We start from the raw sequence: 19,791 nt of genomic DNA on the forward strand, positions 1-19,791 counted from the left end.
TTTGTGACGATCTTCATAGTTAGGATGAACAGAGTGACCAACATCACAAGAGAGTAAGAAAGAGTTTAAGAACATTTTTTATAAATCATCCTTAGAGAGAGGAGAAGATTAAGATTGAGATAAAACTCCCCAAATTCTCTCCATTGCAGATAAAAGAACATTGCTTGCTGCTCCTTAAAAACTGACTGAACCACACTCTTCATGATCATAGAGATTAATCATAGAAATATTACTGCTATTAACAAATTGATCTAAATATTTAGGTTCTCCAATAGCTCTAATACAAGCCCAGGAAGAGAAGAGATTATCTAATCTAGGAGAGCTTACAAATTCCTTATTCAAACCTAAAAATGCTGAAGGTTGGACATCTGAGAAACACAAATCGACATCATAAATATTGTCAACAGAAATACCAGTCTTTTCTTAGATATCTAATAATAAACCAGCATAGTGATTATTCTTCAAAGGAGCGTTCTTAACATCATCTTCTGTCTTAGCTTTTCCAGTAAGAGTTTCGTAAACGATAGAAGATAAAATAGGCTTCAAATTTGTTTCAAGATTAGGTGAAAAACTAGTTAATTCTGTACCAGATTGAAGATGGATACAAAGGTTAGGAACTTTCAAAATAGGACCATCACTTTAGTAAAGAGTAGTCTTGTATTAATCTCTATCTTTGTATACAACTCTACCAGCTAGTTGCAAATCTCTATCGAACCATGTGTGCCATAAAGCTCCACCATAAATGTGAACACAAGTTTGACGGAAGTTAAGTTTGTCGATTTTGCTAACTGGAGCAAGTCTCAATGCAGGTGAGTCAGTGTGAGCACCAATAACCTTAAAGCCAGCATTAGAAGCGTTGAAATTTTTACCAACAACGAATGCAATGAGAGTAGAGTTTGATCTGATGTAAAAGTACTTTCCACCTTTTTCTAAGCTCCAATTATCAGCTTCGTAAAGTTGAGTGAAGCCATACTTAAGCAATCTCTAACGACCTTCTTCAACAACATGGTAAGGAGAAACACCCTTGTTAATGAAGTTAATCATATCTTAAGCGCATTCTCTAGAAGCAGCATCAATATCAATATTCATTTTATTAGAAAAATTATTAATTTCTTTTAAAATTTGACTTCGTTTAATTATTTATTTTAATTTATTTTTTTCTAAGCTTTTTTAAGAATTGAAAGTCATCTCTTTAATTTTGTTAGCAGTAACAACCAAATAATAGAGCATTTATTTAGTTATTTTTAGTAATGAATTAGTAAATTTCTTCTATTTACTCTCTATCTCTCTCTTTCATTTTATAAAATGTAGATACAAAGTACAATTTTCTTTTATAAATTTATAAAAATTATTGCAATAATTTTGATATTTAAAATAAAAATAAAACATTTAGATCATTATTTATTTAATCAGTGAATGAATCAATTACAGCTTTTATTTTTACTTATGGATAGATTAACTTTTTAATAATATTTTATTTAAATTTTGTAATTTATTTTGATTTTCAGCAATAAATTACTTTAGTGATACATCAAAATTAATTAAAAATAAAAGAAAAAATTAAAAAATTGTGTATCTATCAAAGATAATTTTTAAAACTCGGCTTCAAAAATCAGAAATTTTATTATCAAAATTTTTGAGATGAAAATTACGTGACTAATAAAAAAATTAATTTGTGATTTTATGCTTAGAATATTCAGCGAATAAAAAAATTATGATAATTATTACTAAACACCGAACATAAAAATATGACTTTTTTCAAATAATTATGTTGATATTCTCTTAAAATTTTCAGCATTAAAGAAGAGTTGGGGCAATAGTTTCATAATGTAAGAAGAAGGCAGACATTAATTCAACATAGTAGTATGAATCTACTACACCACAAGTTTCTCTGATGGAATGCATACCCCATTGAGGAGCACCAATATCACAAGCTTTAATACCAGTGTTAGGAGAAACGATAGGTCCGATAGTGGATCCACAAGGACTATCGTTTTTAACGACGAATTCTTAAATGGGAATTTGAGCCTTGGAAGCAACTGATTTAATAAGGGAAGCACTCACAGAGTCAGTGGTGTATCTTTAGTTGTGGTTGATCTTTAAACCAATACCTTCATTAATTTTAATGCGATGGTTTTCCTTATGCTTTTCAGGGTAGTTGGGATGGATGGAGTGGGCCATATCAGCAGAAACAAAGAAAGAGTTAATGTAAGTTTTATGGAGAGAATCGACATCTACATTAGCCTAAGTAGCAGATAATAACTTAAACACTCTGTCGATAGTTTATAAAAGAAGAGTACTTCCAGCTCCTTAGAATGATTCGGAACCACATTCTTCATGATCGAAGAGACAAATTACATTAATGTATGATGAATTTTCAATTTCTTAATTGACTTCGGGTTTTGTTAAAGCAACTAATGCAGCCCAAGAAGAGAAAAGATTGTCGAGACGAGGAGATGAAATGAATTCTTCATTAATACCAACAACAGTAGCAGGTTAAGAATCAGCAAAGCATAAATCTAAATCAATAATATTATCAACGGGAATACCAGTTTTTTTAGAAATATCGAGTAATAATCCTGCATAATGGTTGTTCTTCAAAGGAGCATTTTAAACGGCATCCTAAGATACAACAGTGTTAGAAAGCTTTTCATAAACTTCACTAGAGAGAACAGGCTTCAAATGAGTTTCAGTATTAGGAGCAAACTTACCTCTTTCATCTTGAGGGGTTAAATGAATAGCTAGGTTAGGAATTTTAAGAATAGGACGTTCGCTGTTGTATAAAGTTGTCTTGAATTCACCTTCAGCAGTTTTGTATACAACTCTACCTGCGAGTACAAGGTCTCTGTCGAACCAAGTGTGCCATAAACCACCGCCATATGTGCAAACGCAAGTTTAACGGAAGTTTTGGTTGGTGGCTTAGCTCAAAGGAGCAAGTCTCAAGCAAGGAGAATCAGTATGGGCACCAATAATCTTAAAACCAGTATTGTTGGCATCGAACTTTTTACCAACAGTGAAGGCAAGTAAAGTACTATTTGAACGGATCAAATAATATTTTCCACCAGGAACTAATTTCCAGTTTTGACCTTCATGAAGTTGGGTGAATCCTACCTTTTCAAGTCTTTCCTTAGATTCTTAAACAACGTGGTAAGGAGACAAACCCTTGTTAACAAAATTCAAGAAATCTCCTGTTAAATTTCTAGCTTTCTCAATGACGCTCATTTATATTTGCTATAACCTATTTAATTTTTTTTGAAAATATGAATATTTTAATTATCTTAATTAATTTGCATTATTTCGTTTTAGAAAGATTTTTTTTTCTATTTAAAGAACAAATTGCAGAATCGGAAATAATTAAATAAATAAATATCTTATTTATAGATATTGTTTGCATCACCTATTTTCTGAGATATCTTTCTAATCTCAATTTAATAATAAGCTCATGCGTCTTTTTTATAATTATAATATCTTTCTAAATCAATAAAAAAAATAGCATTTTTTTATTTTATTTTGCACATTCAAATTATTTTAAATATTATTTTTCTTTAACATCAAAATTTGGGTATTACATATTAATAAATAAACATTTTAATTTCTTTAATATAATATTATGTCATTCTAAAATAAATAACCAAATTTCTTAATGTATCGAATGGTGAAAGTTTTGAATATTAAGATTAATAAAAATCAAATTTTAAATATTAAGTATTTTGTTAATGTAAAGAAAAAATAGGCTAAATTAAAATATTTCTTCAACTTTTTTAATCACTTTAAATCCTAATTAATTATAGTCAAAAGAAAAATCACTTTTTTTAAAAAAATGTTTGACCTTATTGTAAAAAATATTGTGATTAAATAGTTTATAATTTTTTAATATCAATTATGTGGTTAACATATATATAAATTTGATTACTGTTTTTTTAAGTTATTGATTGATCAAATAAATTAAAGATATAAAAAGCAATATTTTTTTTGAATCTGTAAAATAATCATCATGATAAAACATAATATATACAAAGATAGTTGTGATGTAATATTTACTTATTTTTAAGACTCACTAAAAAAATATTTTTTAACATAAAGTTTTAGAAATCTAATTTATAAAGTCATGTTAGTCTAGAATTACAATTAAAGTAAAATTTCTTTAATTATCAAATAAATTAAAAAATAATTATGATTTTTTTATTAAAAGTGGCAAAAGTTTTACTGAAAAAGATTTAATGCTTTTAAGTTCTGCTTTAGAAAAATGCACTAATCTTACTAATCTGTTTTTAAATTTAGGGTAATTTTTAATGAAATAATTGAATAAACTCGATTAAATAAAAATACTATTTATTTTTTTAAGATTAAACAAAAAAAACATAAGTTATGTACCTACTATTGTACAATCTCTAGTAAAGTGTAAAAATATGAGAAATTTAAGTTTGTTTTTAAAGTAAATCAATAATTTTACTTACTTATTTTTATTGTAATTTATTATTTAAGTCAAAATAATTTAGGAAATGAAGGAGCTGCACAAATTGGAACAATTCTTGAAAAATGTTTAAATTTAGAAACTTTATTCCTTAACTTGGAGTAAATTTGATTGTTTTTTTTGTACTAATAATTTATATTTATTTTAAATGTTTAAAGCTTAAATGAAATTAGCAAAAAAGGGATTCAATCATTGAGTTTTTCTTTAACTAAGTTTATTCATCTTAGAGTGCTAACTCTTAATTTAGAGTAAAAAATAATCATTATTATTTTGGATATTAAAAATATAGTTAGTTTCAAATTTCAAATTATAGTAGCAATTATATCAAATAAGATGGTGCTATTATTTTAGGTTAAAACTTAGGAAAATGTTAAAAATTAGAAATACTAATCTTATGGTCTAGGTAAAAATCATTAATTACATTTAAAATTACTTACCTGAAATTATAAATAAAAAAAAATAAATTTAATTTTCAAGAATAAAAAATGTTTATTAATTCTAACAGCAAAAATGAATTACATTCAGGTGGAGCATCAGGTTTGCTTTCTGGTTTATCTGAATCTAAAACATTAAAAAATTTAACTTTTTGGTTTAAGTAAAATAACTTTTATTAATAATGCAATAATAAATAAACACCAGCTTAATTAATTATTAAATTTTTAAAAATTATTACAAAAATTTAATGTTTTATTTCCTAAATGTTTGATAGATTTAATATAATTTAACAATTTTTTAAAAGCTAAAATATGATTAACGAATAAGGGGCCAATTAAATGGGATCTTATTTAGCAAAATTAAAAACTCTAGAAACCTTGAAATTGGACTTAGAGTAATTGAAATTATTAAAAGAAATTAAAAATAGATTTTATTAAATAAATATTTTTAAATATTCAAATTAATTATTTAAAGATAAAACTAAATAAAAAATGGTGGCATTGTATAATTTACTACTAAGCTTGCTGAAAACTAAAATTTATAAGCCTTGACTTTATATTTAAGGTATGAGATTCCATTTCTTATTCTAAAATTAGCTTTTATTTTTAAGCTATTTTAATAAACTCATTAAAATTCATTTTTAAAATAAGAGAAAACACTATTGATGGGTATGGTTTAATAAGTATTATATATATCTTGACATAAATGCAAAGTTTATCCTCTTTAACAATACATCTTAAGTACAATAACTATTTTTCAATAAAAATTAGAGTTATCAATTATAAATTTTTTTTTTCAATTTTATCACTTCTATGCTAAATAAGCAAGTCTTTATTGAGTATATTTATGGTAATAAATAGTAAAAATTAAATTTCTTATTAGACTATTATTGATTTTGGAAAATTTGCAAAAAATGATCTCTTAAAAGTTCTGAATTTGAATTTAAAGTAAAACTTCAGAAAAGATAAATAAGAAATTTAATTTTTTAATTGAACTAATTTATAAAAATATAGCCAAAGTTAAATTGGAAATGAAGGAGCATACTATTTAGTATCATTTTTAAAAAATTTTCTTAACCTAAAAAGTTTGTATCTTTTTTTAAGGTAATTAATTTTAATTGAACAAAATCTAAAAAAAAAAATCATAAAAAAGAATTTGTTACTTTATTTTTAATTTTATATCACAAAAGAGACTGTTTAATTGATGATATTTCTAAATTTACCTCCGTTTTAAGTGAGTTGAAAAACCTCGAAATTCTTGAACTAGATTTACAGTATTTTTTTTTCTCTTCTCATTATAAAAATTCTTTTCTAAAATCTCTCCTTCAAAATATTAAAAAATAAAATAAAGAGGTTTTCAATTTTTTTAACTTGAATTAATAGTGATAACTAAATTGGTAGTTAAGGAGCTCTTAACCTAGGTGTTGCTTTATCGAACTCCTAAAAACTTAAAGTATTAAATCTAAATTTACAGTAATAGCCTATACTTTTAATCTTAAATTAAACAAATAATAACAAAATTAAAACAAAACAATAAAATCAGATATTTTGAATTTAAATTAGTTTTTTAGCTATTTTAAAATTTATTTAATTAATTTAAAGCAACACTAATATTAATGTTTAAGGAGCATTTTCTTTAATTTCTTCCTTAAGAAATTGCAAGTTAGTTTCAAAATTAACGATTTAATTAGGGTAATTACTTTTAATATTAAAGAAATAACTTTCAATACAATTATTAAAAATAAAATCCAATTTCTTTTTAAAGTTGTAAATAATTTGAAATTAAAGCATTCAAAACTTTTTATTAATATTAAAATCTTATTCAGTGACTCTACATAGTTCAAACAAAATTTTTTAATCTAATAATTATAAAACCCCATGTTTTATGAGTTTAAAAAAATGTTTCTGTTGTATCAAACAAATATCAAATCTGAATAAATAGTATCTAGTTTAATTTATAATCAGTATGAAAATATATTTATATAGTAAAAAAGAAAAATAACAATGTATTTTATTTTATTCTTTTCTATTTTTAATGAATATTTTTTTAAAAAAGATTTAACAACCTAGTAAGTTAAACATAATCATTAACAAATAGAGCTAAAAAAATTAAGAGATTAGTATTTCTTTATATTAAAATTTGAATTAAAATGAAAGTATCGGATAAAGAGAGAGAGACTCTAAGATATTGAAAATCTTTTGTCACATATGATAAAAAATCATGAACAAAATAATAATATAAAAATAAATATTTTTTTTTTAAATTATGAAATATATTTTTAAATTATAAAATTCGATTTGTATTTTTTTTGGATTTTTAAAATCAAAATATTAATTAAAATAAATTAATTTTATATTTTGTTTTTTCAATCAATTAATATTTAATTACCACCTTCATCCACATTATTTTCTTCATTTAGGATTATTAGTTTAACTGATTTTTTATTCAATAACTATTTATATAGATCTGGATAAAATTTTTCTATGAAAATCTCACTTTAAATAACATATTCTAATTTAATACTTTCTTTAAATTCTTCATCTACCTAAATTTCTGTTTTTTGAGATCTCTCATTAATGACATGTTATATTTAATCAGCAGTAATATCGAACTTTTGAAATATAATAGTATAATCATATGTAGATGCCCATTTAGGCCTTTCCTTCCAATGGACAATTTCAAATGACTCCTTAGTTGGAATAACTATATCATCTATAGTGCACATTTGATAGTCATTTGTTATGCTCAATTTATTGTTTACAATCATATCTAAACTGTCTAATATGTTATTCAGCCTATCTTTACCAAAAGTTATTTAAAAGGAGTTTAGTTAATTAAATAATAATAATCTATAATCTTCAGGTTCTACGCCTAATAAACTCATTAAAGATAAGGATACACATCTCCTATCTGTATTAATATCCATCCTATCAATATCTATCATATATAACTGATAAGCATAAAAATAGTTACCTTAATCAATTTATAATTTTACAAAATTATCTACAAATTATAAAAAATCTTCTCTAGATTATTATATATCTTCAAGCGATACTAACCTCTAATTTAGTTAAGTTTTAATATCTTAAATATGCTCTATTTGTAATTTAGTTAAGTTTTAATATCTTAAATATGCTCTATTTGTAATTTAGTTAAATTTTAATACTAAATTAATTGCGTACAGAGCTTATGATAGTCTTAAGTTGTAAATCTGCTAAAGTGATTTATTAGGAAATTAAAATCAGTTATACCACTACTGCCTTGGTTGTTAAGAAAAATTTGCAGCTCATTTTTTGTCTTATTATTTTCAACTAACTCTACTTGTTGAATGCAATTTAATTATGATGTTAAATCAAAATCATAAGGATCAGAGTAATCTTTGTAATATGTCTCAATTTCTTAAAACCCAAATAAAAGGTACTTAGCAGCTGACTAAATTTATTTAGTTAAAATTGGAACAACTTCAAATTGCTTTTTAACAACAAAGCCCTTCCTTTAATATCTTTTAGATTTTACTATTGACTTATGAACCTTAATTGGTATTATCTACAATTCTAATGGAATATTTTTTTCAGAAGACTAAAATTCTTCTGTGGATGATAAATTACTATCATATATTTACATTTAGAAACTTTATTGTCTACTTTAAATTTGAATTTCTTCTTCCATTTATAAAATATTTGCTACTTTATCTGATTCTATATTTTATATTTTTAATTTGGCTTTTTTGTTGTTTTTATCTTACTAAAATGAGTATAAAAGTGCTTAAACGAATTATAGGCTTATTAAAAAAACATCAACAAAAAAGTAATGATTTTCCTTAGAAGGACAGTACTTTTCTTACTTATCCCTATTTTCGATTAAAAAACTAAAGACATTAATTAATTAAAAGTGAGGGCAATTATTAATTTGCTAATTTTTTAATTTCATATTAAAAATATTACCATAAAACTTTAGTAGTACAATTAAGCAGTCCTAATATCATCATTTTATAATATCATACTTTGATTGAAAATTAGTTTTTAAAATAAATAGATATAAACATTTCCATAAAAATAAAAAAAAAAGCAATAATTAAAGCTCAGTATTTTAAAATAAACATAAATAATAAGATTAATTTTAAATATTAGCTAATTATAACTAATAAAATATACTAAATATGGGTTTTTGATTTTAAATTCTGAGAAAAAAATGAACTGAGATGATTTAATTTGAGAATTACTCTTTAAAAAAAATAAATCTTGCTAATTAATAATTCTAACAAAATATTAAGAAAATAAAATATGCAAAACAATTTGATGAGATCGTTTTGTTATGAAATAACAATTTATTTTTCATTTGATATATAAATTTTTACTAAGTTGGTATTGTATATGTAAAATAGTAGTAGTGTTATAATAATATTTTTTATCATAATAATTCTATTCAATTCATAATTGTAGTTTTTGTTTTTACTTTAGAGTACTTCATTCTAAATTATGTTCTTCTTAATTTTAATTTTACTATAAAGTTTTAATTTTTATTGATTTTTTTTGCTTTAAATCTTTAAACAAATCAGGATAGAATTTTTCTAAAAATATTTCGGTTTGAATACAATAGTCAAAAGTGTAAGTCTCAACAATGTCTGGATCCATTTCTAATTTGGATTTGTTTTATCTGATCTCAATCACTTATTTAATTCTTTCTGCTGGTAAATCAAATTTTGCAAACAATAATACGTAGTCAAATTTTGATGCCCACTCAGGCCTACCATCCCAGTATACTACTTCAACTAGTTCTTTTATCGGAATTTTAATTCTATCAAAAGTTCTTAAATGAGCTTCAAAGAATTTATTGCTATTACCATTAACAAAAATATCTAACATTTCAAATAGTTAGTCCATTCTCTTTTTACCCAAATTACATTCAAACCCATCTCCTTAATGAAGTACTACTTATTCATAATCAGAAGGTTCAATTCCTAATAAGCTTAAAACAGATAGAGATACACATCTTCTATCGTATTGGATATCTGCTTTATTCACATCAACAATATATAACTAATAACTATAAAAATAATATCCCAATTACTATTGCTAACTAATATAATTCTCAATAAATTATAAAAAATCCTCACGAGCCTTCAACAATTATTCTTCAGTAATTAACTTAGAATCTAGTTTCATCTTAAGGTAGTTGATATGCTCTGATTGTTATTAAGCTATTTATTAGTATTTTATAAGCTCTGTGTATAATTTACGATAATCTTGTGATGTGCTTTTGCTAAAATGATCTATTAAAAAGTTAAAATCTACAATTCCACTGCTACCTTTACAATTAAGGTTTATTTGCAGTTCATTTTTTCTGTTGCATCTCTCAACAGACTAAAATCCAACAATACTATTTGATTAATCAATCAAATCTAAATCAAATGGATTTGTGTAATCCCTATAATATGTTTCAACTTCTTAATATCCGAAAAGCAAATACTTGTGATTTTAGCTGATTTGCTTTGGCATTATTGGAACTACTTCAAACAGCTTTTTAACAAATCCTTTAAGAGGATTCTTCCTACTTTTTAATATTTACTTATGAACCTTAATTGGCACAATTTTCAATTATTTGTTAGAATCTTTTTTGTTTTATTACTCTTCTTTTTCAGAAGTAAGCGAATTAGTTGAAGTTAACATCAAAACTTCATTATTATTTTATTAATCATAATGTGTGCATTAAAATTCTATATCCATTTTATTGAATAGCTTATATTTTCAATTTGCGATAACTGATCAGATAATCCTTTATATGAACTTACTTTTAATAATCAATTACTTCCAAAAAATAATAGTAGAGTATCAATTTGATTAAATTTTGTTTTTTCTGAAAATCAAATTGTAGCAAACATAAATTTTTTAGTAATTAATAAATAATTGTAAAGATAGAAAAATAAGGTCAATAGTAAATTATAAATAAAGCAAACCCTAATTTAGATATTAAAAAATATCAAAAAGATTAATTTATTATAAGTTGGTACTATAAAATACAAAAGTTAATTTTTTTTTTTTTGAAAATGAACAATTCAAGAAAAATAAATAATTTGTTAATCGATTTAATTTTAGATTTTAGTATATTTTTCAAGGTAGATTTTCATTTTCTAATTTTACAGATTTTTTTTCTTTGAACTGCTTGTAAAATTCAGGATAGAACTTTTCTAAAAATACTTCACTCTAAATTACATATTCTAACACATGGTTTTCTATGTTATCATAAGAGTTATCTATTGAATTTCTTTTTAGCCTTTCATCAATTACATATTTAATATTTTCTGCAGTTAAATCTACTTTTTAAAGTATCATTAAGAAATCGTATTTTGATGCCCATTCAGGTCTTTCATCCCAAAAAATCAATTCTTCTACTTTTTTCACAGAGAATTTAATTTAATCTTTTGTTTAAATGGTTGTATCTTTACATCTAAATACGAGACCACTATTGAGCATCTCTAAATCCTCTAGTACTGCATTAAGTCTTATTCCTCCAAAAGAAGCTTAAAATGATTATCCTGAATGGAGCAATAATTATTCACATTCTGATAAATCTATACCCATAAAGCTCAAAAAGGCTAAAGAAAAACCTAATTTATCTAACTTTATATCAACTGTATCTACATCCAAAGTATAAATCTGATAGACGTAAAAATAATTACCTTATATGATTTATTAATTTAGTTAGTTTTCTACAAATTTTTAAAATTATTAGCGAGCATTATTTACTTCTTCTTGCTGTATTAGCCTTGATTATATTTTCATTCTTAGAGTGCTTATATGATCAATTAGCTATGTAGTTAAACTCTAATACTTAATAAGTTCTAAATAAAGCTTTCTGTAATTTTAATCTGTAAATTTTGCAAAATGATCTATCAAAAATTAAAAGTTAGTAATTCCACTGCAAGTTTTGTTATTAACATTTACTTGTAACTCATCATATTTCATACATTTCTTTATTGATTATATCTCTATACCTTGCTTGGTTAAGTCTACTAAATCAAAATCAAAAGGATCAGAATAATCTCTATAATATGTCTCAACATCTTAATAACCAAAAAGAATATATTTATGAGAAAAGTTTAACTGTTTAGTAAAAATAGGGGAGACCTCTAATTATCTTTTAACGAAGCCCTTTAAAGGATTTTTTCTAGTTTTTAAAATTTATTTATGAACTTTAATTGCAACTAATGATAACTAGGTGCTAGATTATTTTTCAACCTAAGATGACTCTCCTTCAATTTATGAAGAAGAAAAAGAATTTTAACACCCTAAAACCAAACCAATATTTTTATTTTTTTTACTTTAACTCTGTGATTATAATTTGCTATCCATTTTATAAGATTTTTCAGATTTCTTTAGTTTATGTAAAACTTTTTATTAGCTATTTTTTTTAATTACAATTTTTAACAAACTTAAAAAATAAATTAAACTGTATTTAAATTTAAGGAATTTTTACTAAAGTATCATATATATTGTTTTTTGATTTTATAATAACTAAAATAGGTACACCTAATTGATCAAAATTTTCCTTATAATATTTGTGATGATTTAAAATTTATCAAAAATGTAAAAAATATGAAATATAACTTGATCATTTTTATCTTAAAATTTATTACTGATTTCAATTTTACTTTTTTTAACTTTATCAAAAATAGAGAGTATCTTTTAGAAAATTTTAGAACAAATAAATTATTCAATTTGTTAAATTTTTATCAAAATTATTATTAGATTATTAAATTATTAAATATTTTTTATTTCAATTTTATTATTATTATTTTTTAAATTTTTTGAAAAAATACAAACATTTATTTTAAATAAAAAGAGAAAATATTATAAAAATTTTATTTAAAACTTTTTAAAAAATAAGTATTCAATAAAACTAAATTAAATCTAAATTTATTGTAAATTTTAAGCAGCATACATGGATTTATCATTATCACCGCGCTCTACTTTTTCATCCACCAAAATAAAATAAAATTTAAAAATTAAAATCTTTGTTTTTTTTTAAATAAAAATTTTTTTAAAGTTTATGTAAATTTTATTATTAATTTTAAAGATAATTTTAAATATAAATATTTTTGGTATGTAAATAAAGTTGATATTAATTAAGAAATAAATTTTCAAGATATTAATTGTTGTGAAAAAGAAATATTATTTGTGTATTTCGTTTAAAATATAAATTTCTTTATAGCTCTTTTTTGTTTATAATTTATTATTAAAATGAAATATCAAATTAATTTAGTTATAAAATTATTTTGAAGAATAAATCAATTATATTCTATATAAATAAAAGAAAAATTATTTAATGGATGAGTAATATTTTCCTTATCATTTATATTTTGAACAATAGCTATTTTACGACATTATTTACATATTTGAAGATTAATTTAATATAAAGAATTGTTTTTCTTCAATAAAACCAAAGTACTCTCTCCAAAATGACTAAATAAAAATTATTAATATTTTTTTGTAAATATTATTTTATTTGGAACTTCAAAAGTTTAATATTTAGTATTTTGATTTAACAAATATTCATAAAACTTATTCAAAGATTTAAATTATTTTTTTTCCATAAAAAAATCTTTTACATCTAAAAACCTTGTAAAGTTATATCTAAAATTAAAATTTTTGATACTCAGAAGTACTTATTGAAAAATGGGAAGAAGAGTTTATTAGTATTTAAAAAATTATCTTAAGAAGAAATGAAATGGAGATAAATCTGATGTATGGAGTAACTATTTGAATGAATTGATGTTAGGATGAAATCTGATAAGAAAAACACTAATTAGTTATTTAAATAAAATAAATGAATATGAGTCATCGATTTTAATTTTATTACACTTAGTTTAAACGAATATTTTCTTAAAGTATAATTAAATTATCTTATTTTGTATATTTCACTATAAAAATAAGTAAAATTGTTAGCTAAGTTTATAAATATTAATAATTTAATAAAATTATCAATCACAAAATTTGAGATGCAAAAGTAAGTATCCTTCGCATTAATAACCTTGATTTTGATAACAACTGCAGTTGTTTCTTATATAAGCTTAGAAAAAGGATCTAGTTTTCTTTCAAAGAAGGAAAATACCTCAAATCATCATCACAAAAATAATGCCTCTTCTTCTTCGTTTAAGAAGATTGCTTACATTAACTAACTCAGCGAGTGGGATGGACCCAAAATACTTGATGCTATGGGATTGAACTCGCCTTGCTATAATGTTTTTATCCTTACTTTTTGGATGCCTGGTTGGGTTTCAGATGCTTTAAGCGTATGGGAAAACATCTCAACATATATTAGCACAACGAAGTACGGGAAAACTGATGCTGAAATTTAAAAAAAAATTTTAGAACTCTTCCATGCTCAAGGAAAATAGCTCTTTATTAGTGCTTTTGGTGGTACTGATAATCCAACTGGATCCGATCCTGTTTAAATAGCATCACAGCTCGCAGATTTTGTTAATAGAAATCCATACATTGACGGTGTTGACATAGATTACGAAGATAATGATGCCATAGTTAATGGAACTGGAGTAACTTGGTTAATTACCTTCTAAAAAGCATTAGCTGAAAAGATAAACAATAAAAACATTATATTTACTCATGCTCCCTAAGCTCCTTACTTTTCTCGTGCTTATTACGACAACGGAGCCTACTACACAATCGAATAAGAAGTTGGACATCTTATTTCATGGTACAATGTTTAGTTTTACAATTAAGAGTCAGATAGCTATGATTCCTACGAAAAACTCTTTTTAAACAGTGGAGCACCATTTGTTAATACTTCTTATTAAGAAATCATTGAAAAAGATAAAATTCCTATTAGCAAATTGGTGCTTGGTAAGCCAGCTACTCCAAAAGATGCAGATAACACTGGATATGTTGAACCTGCCGAATTAGGAAAAATATGTACTGAAGCTCAATAGAAGCTGGGCTACAACATTCCTGGATTCTTTATTTGGGAATTCATAAATGATCAACACTGCGTCTTTTCAAATGCATTCTCTAAAAACTATAATCCAAATGCTATAAAAAAGACCTATTGATAAGTTTATAAAAAAATAAAACTTTTTATATTAAATAAAGTAAAAAATTATATAAATTTATATAAACATTACATCAAATTTTTATTAAAATAATCCAATTTAAAATTCTTTCAACACAAATTTTAAAAAATTTAAAAAACAAAGTCAATATTTTATATTAATTCCATCAATTTTATCCTCATTTTACATAATTCAAAAAGAAAAATAAATTTATTATTATTTTATTGATAATTTTAAAACAATTTTAAAGTTAATTTAATGTTTTTCATTATATGAATTATGGATTAGTTGGATGTTGAATCTGATGTATGATATTAACAATTATTAGGTAGAGAATATTGTTTAATTAAATTAAGTTATATATTTAAAATATCTAAAAAAGTAGAATACTTCTAAAGCGAAAAGCAAAAGTAAATTGAGTTATTCTCTGTTAATTTAGCAATGAAAAAGCAATCAATATTTAAGAAAGAAGATACATGTTATGATTTTATTTATGAATATGATGAATCATGTTTTTATTAATACGATTTTTATAATTTATACAGTATTAGTAATTCAGCCGCTGTTTAATGAGAATGAATTGAATCCATGGTGGCATTACAAAAAGTATTCTCAATCTGAAATTGAAAAGATTAACTAGTATTTTACCTCAAATAATGATTTTTTATCTAAAGATTTGGGAGATAATGTCAAATTAAATATGAAGGCATTAGCAAAAAAAATAGGTTTAAGCTTTTGTTTCAGTTTTATGAAAATATTAATTTATTATATTATTTAGGAGTTCTCCTTCCTCCTATTTTTGCTTAGGAAGACTCTTAGTAGATAGATAGGGAAGTAAATGATAATAGTGTTTCTTTAGATATAATTAAAACAGAACCAAATGAAGTTGATAACAACTTGAAGTTTTTTATATTGAACAGCTAAAAGTTAGATTATGTAACAATTAAAATGCTAAACATTGCATTACTTGGCGCAAAGATAAAAGTATTAAGGTAAATAATTAAGAGTAATTTATTGATTATAAAACTTGCTTGATACATAAATACAATAATTATGTTAAAAATTTATATTAAATATCAAATTAATCTAGGATAAATAATAATGTATTTGATATGAACACTTTAAATGAGCTGATTAAGCTAATTTAAGGTAATTACTTATTTAAAATCTATGCATTTTCATTTATATTAAGCTTACTTGAATAGTCAATAAAATAGTTAAGCTTTTTTTTGATTGGAATGACATTGAAGATTGTTAAAACAAAGAATACTTTTATGAAGTTTTATTTAGTAGATGTGTGGATTTGGAATTAGTCACTTTAAGGAACTAGAATATAAATGATCAAATGTTAAAAAAAATATGCAGTACTATTCTTGAAAATAATTCTACCTTAAAAGTAAAAGTTTTAGATTTCTTCTAAAATTAAATCACTAATGCAAGTATTTTTTTGACATGTTTGTTTATACAGAACTTGTATTTATTTGTAAATTGTTTTAAATAAACAGGTCTTGAGAGTCTTTTTACTCTACTCTCTTCATATACAAACATATAATATTTAGGTCTAGGAGCTAATCATTTAAGCTAATTGACTCCTTTGATAAACAGGATTGGTAAGAAGGTTTTAAGTTCAGAAGAACTTTAAGAATATAGAAGAAAAGAATAAGAAAGAGATGCAATAATTTAGAGGAATTTAAAAGTAAATTCATTTATTTATTTGTTTTTATTTTTTTACATTTTTTACTAGTAAAAAGGCAAGAATCAAGAAGAAGTTCCAGTTTTAGATGTTGTAAAAGATATAGGATAAGATAAATTTGCTTATTTTTACAATGAATAGCTTTAACACTTGAATTTAATACAAAATGAATACTCAGAATAAGACAAAGATATTTTAGAATAATTTTTAGCAAATGCTTTAGATGGTTTTACACTTAGCATATCAGCCAATAATTTTGAGAAAAAAACAATAGATCGCTTTAAGAAAAAGTTTGGACAAAAGATTTAATTTTATTGAATAAATTAGTATTACATACTTATGTGTATTCTAAAAATATTTTTATAATTAAAATTAAACTTATTAAATAATTATTTTGCACAATAATTAATAAAATCCTCTTATAGCAAGTTAAAATAATGTATATGTTTTTAAATTATTTCAGATATTCTTTTAAAACACCTTAAAATTCTCATAAATTCATTCAATTATATAGCAACACACACATAATATATATTAAATAAAATCAATTAAAAACTTAATTATATCTTTCTTTTTATCATTTTTCATATAATTAATTTAACCATTTTTATATTATGCTTCAATGGGTTATCTATATTTAAAATTTTCTATCATTAAGAGGGATTTCATCTCTTAAGGGTGTGTATTGATTGTGACTAACAACTTGAGCAGTAGAAACTAACTTAATTTCCGTAGTGGTATCCCCATTTTTATCCAAAATAGTAATTACAGTCATTGCAATAAAAGCCTGGTCCTTAATAAGTATGGGTCTATTTAACCTTTAATCGGAGTTAATTTCTCAAACTTTCCTCAAGCTCCTTCATGAGACTTTAATTTTTTAAAATAATTTCATTTTCCTTCTTCTTGAATTCAATTCTTAATCCTTCAAGTTCTTAGTTGAGTTTTTAGATTTGCTCATCTTTTATAAGAGAACCTTCTTTGAGTTTTTTTTTTTCATTTTCATGTGTTTTTTGTTCATCTAAAAGTTATTTGGTGAGATCATCAATTTTCTAGTCTTTCAATTTAATCTAATTCTCAAAATTTTATATTTTAATAAGTAATTCTGAATGATCTGGTTTAAGATTTTAAACTTTTTCTCCAATTTTTCCAATTTTTTTTTAAACCTTTTCAATGTAAATCATAATATTTTTAATATGTTCATCTCCTGAATCTTAAACTTCCTATTCAGCAATGACATCAACAGATATCATTTTTTAAAGCTCTGAGAGTGAATCAAAGATTGTCATTCTTTCGTTTGAATCAAATTTAGTTAATCTTGAGATAATTTTATAAAGAGACTCCTTTTTACTTGAAGAATCGCTTAAATTAGCAAAGTACTCAGATATTTGCTCTTTTTTTTTTTCATATCTCTTAAGTTCAGTTACACCAAGTAACATACTAATCATAAGACATCCAAATGAAAAAGCATCGCTTTATTTACTAAGTGATGTAGAAGCTTTAGTATTATCACTGGCATCTTATTCCTATGAGTTTTATTCTATTTCAGGAGCAATGAATAGAGAATTTTCCTGAGAAAGGTTTAAATCTCTTGCAGTAAATGCACTTACAACTGCATTGTTATTGAAATCTATAAAAATCTGATCTAAATTTAAATGATAAAAAAAGTGACCATTCTTGTGGGCATGACATATACCTTCAGCAATATCTTTTGAATACTTTATTACAGAAAATTCTGATAATTTTCCACCTTGTTGCTCTAAAAGTTTCTAAATGGTTCCTTTATTAGCATTGAAGATCAAATAAACCATTTCTTCACCTTCTATCTCATTAACAAGTTCTATAGAGTAAGGAGATCCACTACATTGCTTAAGTATCTTGATTTAATTATCAATATAATTTTTTAGTTCGTTAGCATCTTCTTTATTCTTTTTAGAAAATATTCCTTTAATGATATGTCTGTTTTCAATGCCTTTTTTATTTGCAGATATTTAACATCCTTAAGTATCAGAACTTAAAAATCTGAATTCTTCATATTCAAATTTTTTTAGCTCTTCTGTCATTTAATTGTAAATATCAGAGATAGTTTGTGATTCAAACTCGCTATCTGAAATTTTACTCATCTTCTCAAAATCGAATTCTAGTATTTCCAAGCCATTGATTTCAAGAGTACCTGCTCTTTCCTCTGTTTTATTCTTTTGAATAGCAGTATTAGTTTCAGTTTATGGATTAGTTTGAATAATATTCTCCATCTTTTATTAATTTTTTTATCTTTTATTTATTTATTTATTTATTTCTTTTTATAAATTTCACTAATTTTTGTTTTGTTTCTAAATGTTTTTAAATTCTCTTATATTCAATGGAAAGTATTTATTAATTAATTTTATACTTAAACTTCCTCTAGAATTAATTAATTAAATATATAAATTATGTATTTGTATTTTGTAGCTTTATTTATCTTTATTAAGAATTAACAATAGTAATAGTAAAGGAAAGCTAATTAAAACCAAGTTGTTAAATTTTTAGAATGTTCTTTTTTTTTTGTTGATATTTTTCACTTTGTTTATATTTGACCATTTTGTTATATTGTAATTTATCACTTTAAATTTCTAATATCTTAATCATATTAAATGATAAATTTATTAAATATAAAAATATAAAATTCAATTTGCTTTTAATTAGAAAAATAATTTTTTAAAAATATTCTAAAAAAGTCAAATAAAATTTGTATCAAGTGTTCAATATTTTGTTTAAATAAGCAAATAATTTATTATAGTTCAAGGAAAATGTTGAATAAAATATCATAATTTTGTATTTTAAGGGTTTTGAAATAAAATAGATAAACTTTATATAATAAAAATGAATTAGATAATATATATGTATATAAAGAAATTTGTTTTTATACATTTTTTTGCAAAAAAGATTCTTTTGAGGATTTAATGTACAAATATTTATACATGAACTCACTTTATTTTTAAAAATAAATTATATAATATTTTACAAATTTATTCTTGTCTTAACAAAAAGAGCTTAAAATAATAGAAAGAAAGATAGCTTACTTACTTAATAATAATTTTATAATTAATTGCCTTATAATTTAATATTTTTATCATTTTACTATTTTTA

General features: G+C 23.2%; 10 protein-coding genes across 10 annotated transcripts; 5 read left to right on the plus strand and 5 right to left on the minus strand. All coding sequences in view use genetic code 6, as the record gives it.

The window, feature by feature from the left end:
- Positions 1-350: 350 nt before the first annotated feature.
- On the plus strand, positions 351-860 carry TTHERM_000355369 (hypothetical protein; the record flags this gene model as incomplete). Its single annotated transcript, XM_012796819.1, has 1 exon — positions 351-860. One exon carries the CDS (start codon positions 351-353, stop codon positions 858-860), a length of 510 nt encoding a protein of 169 aa, XP_012652273.1.
- A 931-nt stretch (positions 861-1,791) lies between these two features.
- On the minus strand, positions 1,792-3,222 carry TTHERM_00355370 (aspartyl aminopeptidase; the record flags this gene model as incomplete). The annotated part of the gene is made up of 1 exon (XM_001010435.3): positions 1,792-3,222. The coding sequence occupies one exon, from the start codon at positions 3,220-3,222 to the stop codon at positions 1,792-1,794; it is 1,431 nt and encodes a 476-aa protein (XP_001010435.1).
- A 772-nt stretch (positions 3,223-3,994) lies between these two features.
- TTHERM_00355380 (kinase domain protein) lies at positions 3,995-6,460 on the plus strand (the record flags this gene model as incomplete). The annotated part of the gene is made up of 13 exons (XM_001010436.3): positions 3,995-4,030; positions 4,084-4,133; positions 4,193-4,282; positions 4,486-4,575; positions 4,633-4,722; positions 4,788-4,877; positions 4,980-5,069; positions 5,214-5,303; positions 5,384-5,473; positions 5,560-5,649; positions 5,923-6,012; positions 6,099-6,182; positions 6,292-6,460. The coding sequence occupies 13 exons, from the start codon at positions 3,995-3,997 to the stop codon at positions 6,458-6,460; spliced, it is 1,149 nt and encodes a 382-aa protein (XP_001010436.3).
- Positions 6,461-6,524: 64 nt separating this feature from the next.
- TTHERM_000355389 (hypothetical protein) lies at positions 6,525-7,062 on the plus strand (the record flags this gene model as incomplete). Its single annotated transcript, XM_012796820.1, has 2 exons — positions 6,525-6,600; positions 6,965-7,062. 2 exons carry the CDS (start codon positions 6,525-6,527, stop codon positions 7,060-7,062), a joined length of 174 nt encoding a protein of 57 aa, XP_012652274.1.
- Positions 7,063-7,274: 212 nt separating this feature from the next.
- TTHERM_00355390 (hypothetical protein) lies at positions 7,275-8,578 on the minus strand (the record flags this gene model as incomplete). The annotated part of the gene is made up of 2 exons (XM_001010437.2): positions 7,275-8,005; positions 8,092-8,578. The coding sequence occupies 2 exons, from the start codon at positions 8,576-8,578 to the stop codon at positions 7,275-7,277; spliced, it is 1,218 nt and encodes a 405-aa protein (XP_001010437.2).
- Positions 8,579-9,375: 797 nt separating this feature from the next.
- On the minus strand, positions 9,376-10,635 carry TTHERM_00355400 (hypothetical protein; the record flags this gene model as incomplete). The annotated part of the gene is made up of 1 exon (XM_001010438.2): positions 9,376-10,635. One exon carries the CDS (start codon positions 10,633-10,635, stop codon positions 9,376-9,378), a length of 1,260 nt encoding a protein of 419 aa, XP_001010438.2.
- A 384-nt stretch (positions 10,636-11,019) lies between these two features.
- TTHERM_00355410 (hypothetical protein) lies at positions 11,020-12,261 on the minus strand (the record flags this gene model as incomplete). The annotated part of the gene is made up of 1 exon (XM_001010439.1): positions 11,020-12,261. The coding sequence occupies one exon, from the start codon at positions 12,259-12,261 to the stop codon at positions 11,020-11,022; it is 1,242 nt and encodes a 413-aa protein (XP_001010439.1).
- A 1,646-nt stretch (positions 12,262-13,907) lies between these two features.
- On the plus strand, positions 13,908-14,975 carry TTHERM_00355420 (chitinase-like protein cluster protein; the record flags this gene model as incomplete). The annotated part of the gene is made up of 1 exon (XM_001010440.3): positions 13,908-14,975. One exon carries the CDS (start codon positions 13,908-13,910, stop codon positions 14,973-14,975), a length of 1,068 nt encoding a protein of 355 aa, XP_001010440.1.
- A 441-nt stretch (positions 14,976-15,416) lies between these two features.
- TTHERM_00355430 (hypothetical protein) lies at positions 15,417-16,986 on the plus strand (the record flags this gene model as incomplete). The annotated part of the gene is made up of 7 exons (XM_001010441.2): positions 15,417-15,453; positions 15,521-15,700; positions 15,754-15,967; positions 16,066-16,124; positions 16,181-16,414; positions 16,481-16,671; positions 16,720-16,986. The coding sequence occupies 7 exons, from the start codon at positions 15,417-15,419 to the stop codon at positions 16,984-16,986; spliced, it is 1,182 nt and encodes a 393-aa protein (XP_001010441.2).
- A 347-nt stretch (positions 16,987-17,333) lies between these two features.
- TTHERM_00355440 (kinase domain protein) lies at positions 17,334-18,917 on the minus strand (the record flags this gene model as incomplete). Its single annotated transcript, XM_001010442.2, has 1 exon — positions 17,334-18,917. One exon carries the CDS (start codon positions 18,915-18,917, stop codon positions 17,334-17,336), a length of 1,584 nt encoding a protein of 527 aa, XP_001010442.2.
- Positions 18,918-19,791: the final 874 nt, after the last annotated feature.

The sequence above is a fragment of the Tetrahymena thermophila genome (assembly GCF_000189635.1).
Source record: "Tetrahymena thermophila SB210 genomic scaffold scf_8254697, whole genome shotgun sequence".
Lineage (NCBI taxonomy): Eukaryota > Ciliophora > Oligohymenophorea > Hymenostomatida > Tetrahymenidae > Tetrahymena > Tetrahymena thermophila.